The 4,189-nt window shown below is 32.5% G+C and overlaps 1 protein-coding gene across 1 annotated transcript; it reads left to right on the plus strand.

The window, feature by feature from the left end:
* Positions 1-2,409: 2,409 nt before the first annotated feature.
* On the plus strand, positions 2,410-2,736 carry LOTGIDRAFT_78192 (hypothetical protein; the record flags this gene model as incomplete). The annotated part of the gene is made up of 1 exon (XM_009062865.1): positions 2,410-2,736. A coding segment is annotated over one exon (327 nt), but the record flags the coding sequence as incomplete, so codon positions are not given.
* Positions 2,737-4,189: the final 1,453 nt, after the last annotated feature.

Genomic DNA, 4,189 nt, shown 5'->3' on the forward strand with positions numbered 1-4,189 from the left:
GATCTTCGAAGCAGTGGTTACAGCAGGTAGGCCTATTTTTTTATCCTTATCTTTAAGATTAATTCATTGATGACACTTTGGATACCAATCCGACAATCGGATATTTTGCCCATGGCTGCAAGTTACAAGGTAGGTATCACATTGTGCTTCTGAGATCCATGTAGGTCTATTGAATTTTTCAGTGATGAAATCACTTGATAGTGATGTAAATATATGTCCGCGTATTATTGTTTTTGATATTCTCAAAGTCCTTTTTTCTTCTTTATATAGTATATAGGCCTATATACACGGAATTCCTCCCAATTTTTACTTCCACTTTCGATTTCATTATATCTATAATTTCCCAGAAATCTAATTATAGTTTTAAATATGTCACAGATAAGTATAGTATAGAAATAGGATATGGAATTTGAAATTGAACAATTTGTAAATTTTGGATAAAAAATGACTCTCATATCGGTTGGAAAATTCCCCTCTGTAAAATCATATTATATAATAATATTTCAGCAATTGTCAAAGCGTCCGTTTGCATTCTATATTTAGATATCCGTGGTCCACAGTGGTCAGTTGACCCATACCGTGCCAGAATAAATTCGATAATTATGTAATCATGAAAAAATGGCAAAAAAAATTTGAGATTTATTTATTTGTTTATATTGAATTTATTTTTTAATTTAATTTAATTTATTGATTTTGATTTCAGGTAGCACCACGATGTCAACGCCTTATGAGAAATGCCATTTTGATCTCGATCTCAACGCATCAAAATGTAAAGATAAAAAGCAATTTGAATTTCGGATTAAAACCTTGATGCTTTATCTTCTTGAAGAAATTTCTCCCTTGCAGTTAGCAATTAGAAATCTTCTTGGTGTTATGTATTATTATTCAGGGCAGTATCACAAAGCTTATGAAAGTTTTTCATGCGTTCTGAAACACGACGAAGATAACTTGAATGCACTGGAAAACATTGCGAGAGTTTGTTTCAGGTTGCAAAATTCACGAGAGGAGGAGGAATATCGCAGAAGATACGAGATGATCGTAAACAATAAGCCAGGGGTGAAAATAAGGGCCAGATTTAGAGCTGAACATGCTTTTGCACATGCTTTTGGCTGTTACCTTGAAACCAATGAGTTAAGGCGGTATCCGAAATCAAACGAGATATACATCGATTGTCTCGAAATGACTTCAAACATGACAGATATGAATCAAGAACGTGCTGAATGGAAGATGTGTATGATATGGAACTATAAGAAAATATTTAATAGAAATTTTACAATGGACCAACAAAAAGAGAAAAATGAAAAACTATACCCCAAAATATTGGAAGTACTTTTTGATATTCTAAATCTTGTCCCGGGTGACCAATACTTTGGTTGTCTTGTGCGCGGGTATTTGGGTTATTTTTCCTGGAAGAGACCCATTTTACAAAACGAAACTGCTCAAGATAAAAAAGATATGCCAATTCCAGAGATAGTCAAGAAAAATGGCATGGAAAAAGAATTTCAAGATCCTGAACTATTATTTAGAGAAGCTTTAAAGGAGCGAGATGAACTTGAAGTGTTACAGCTGTTTGCTGGATGGTTGCAATCTAAAAGATACTTCGACGAAGCTTTGAATGTTTTGAACAAATGTGTTGAAATGAAGCCCATTGGAAGTAACTATTTTTCATACCTGAAGCGAGGTGAAATTCTTTTAAGCAAAGCTAAAAAAATATTAAATGGTAAGGATGGGAGTATATCTTCTGTTGAAAATTACTTGGACAAAGCTATAGCAGATTTTGAATTCGTAGCCACAGTCAACCCCACCTCGTATTTGTTTGGTCATCTTGGATCAGCTTATTGTTTGCGTTCTGATAAAGGTAGGAATCGGCAGATGAAAGCAAATTGCTTAGGAGCTTTTGAGCGAGGTTTTGACTGCTTGGATGGACGCCTTGACCATCGCATTCATTTCAAACATGCCGACTGTTTGCGACAGTTTGGTGAGGACGACCATGCTTTACAAGCTACTAAACGATGTATAGAATGTCAGAACGCTAAAGCCAAAGATACTAATGATATAAAGTTTCTATTGGAATGGTATATTGAAAAGATTGCGTCAGGTACTCCAGAGATTCTAAATGAAGCTATTCCAGATCTAGTTCATTGGTTCATTGTTGCATTCAACAAATACGACAGGTACGAGTTTAAAACAATGTTCACAAATCTGATTATAGGACAATGTCGTAAATTAAAACTCGATATATTTACCCAACTATTTCTAAAACAAGACACTGAGATCAATCAATTTTTCGTGGAGGTTTTTCAGAAGCCAGAAGTTATATCTGCGTGTAAGGATTTCGGTGTTGGACTAAGTCAAATATTCTCAACAGTCGTGACCAATAAACCAAACAAATCTTTAACTCACAGCAAAAATTTGCAGCCAAGAAACCGATCAGGATTTGATTATGATTTCTTTGTCATTTATTGCGATAAGGACCGGAAATGGGTGTCGTACAGCCTCCTTGACCATTTGGAAAATACGAGAGGTTTCAAAGCATTTTTCGATCATCGTGATTTTGAACCTGGTAAGACCATAATCGACAACATCGAAACGGCTATCAAGAAGAGTTATAAATTCATATTAGTTATCACACCGGATTTTAAGAAGAGCAGTTGGTGTCAGCACGAAACACAGGCAGTTCTCACTGCTGCACTTAACAAAAAGGAAAAAGGCTCGATTATTCCAATTGTTAAAGATGGAGAAAAAGTTCCTGAATTTTTGAAAACTCTACACCATATCTCTCTAGAGGAAAGTCTCAACGAATTCCAATTGGAACGTTTAGCAATGGCATTGAACAGTAATCCATACTAATTTCATGATCATTATTTCGGTTTACCGAATTTTTGTTTTATAAAAACTCGATACCATTCCAGGGCCAACAGTCTTTTTTCGGGGTATTTTTATCAATATCTTTTAATTTCTTTCACAACTTTGATTTAATTAGGTGCATTTTGATTTCATGAATTAAAGGGGCACTCTTTTATTAAGTAAGCTATACAAATTTTTTACTCAAATTTATGAAAATTATTCCCAAAATGTGCCCCTACACTTAGATTATCTTGCTGTTTATTTTGGGACGCAAAAACAAGTTAAAAGTTTTAAGCAAAAGATGTTATGGTTTAAATGTTTTGTCTTTTGGTTGGTTTTGGAAAACTAATGTACCAGATTTACCAAAGTTAATCCAAATCTTAGAGAAATCGAATCCTCGAGAAATATTCTAACAACAGTACAACTGTTTTACTGTGCATTGCAATGTTTTCAATTTACTTTTGTAACAAATATAGTAAAATATTTTGAAGCTCAACTATATTAATTATTATGTAATTGTGCTTATTATTTCTATATCGCTCTACAATTCAATGTTTTAACATTGATATTTCTTTAATTAATTTACAAATTGTTAGAATAACATGTAGAAAAGTTTATAGAACACTGTTCACTTCGTTGTTGATAAGTTTAAATATGCCTTGATGTTATAAAATGTTTAACAATTCTTCTTTATTTTAACAGTATAATTTCTATATCGCTCTACTATTTAAACAGTGAAAATATTTTATTATTGTAGCCTAGTTGCTTATTATATACAACAATTAATATTTTAATTAATAATATATATATATATATAGCCTATATTGACTCTATTGTTTAATGCAATATTTGATAGTGGTCGTTTCCCCAGTTCATGGTCGAAAGCACTGATATCCCCTTTGCATAAAGGCTCCAAAAGCGATGTGAATAATTACCGTGGTATCTCTCTTTTGAATAGCTTTGGTAAAATTTATACTTCCGTTTTGAATTATAGATTGCAAATATGGTCAGAATCACTCGACAAATATACGGAAGCTCAGGCAGGTTTTCGTACCGGGTACTCGACCATAGATCAAATATTCACTCTTCAGGGATTAGTTCAGAAGTATTTATCTAAATCTAAATCTAAAATGATGATTTTCACCTCTTAAGTTTATCCAAATGTATAGAAAACATCTTCAAAAATTTGTAAATGCTTAATACATATCGATTAAATGCTAATTATTTATTGTAAATATATTTTTGTTATTGTAAATAGTATTCATTCATGTAATGTAAAAATTTATAATATTGTAACGTTGGTCGTAGACCTATATTACTGAAAATAAACTTATTATTATAT

Source organism: Lottia gigantea, assembly GCF_000327385.1.
Source record: "Lottia gigantea unplaced genomic scaffold LOTGIsca_54, whole genome shotgun sequence".
Classification (NCBI taxonomy): domain Eukaryota; kingdom Metazoa; phylum Mollusca; class Gastropoda; family Lottiidae; genus Lottia; species Lottia gigantea.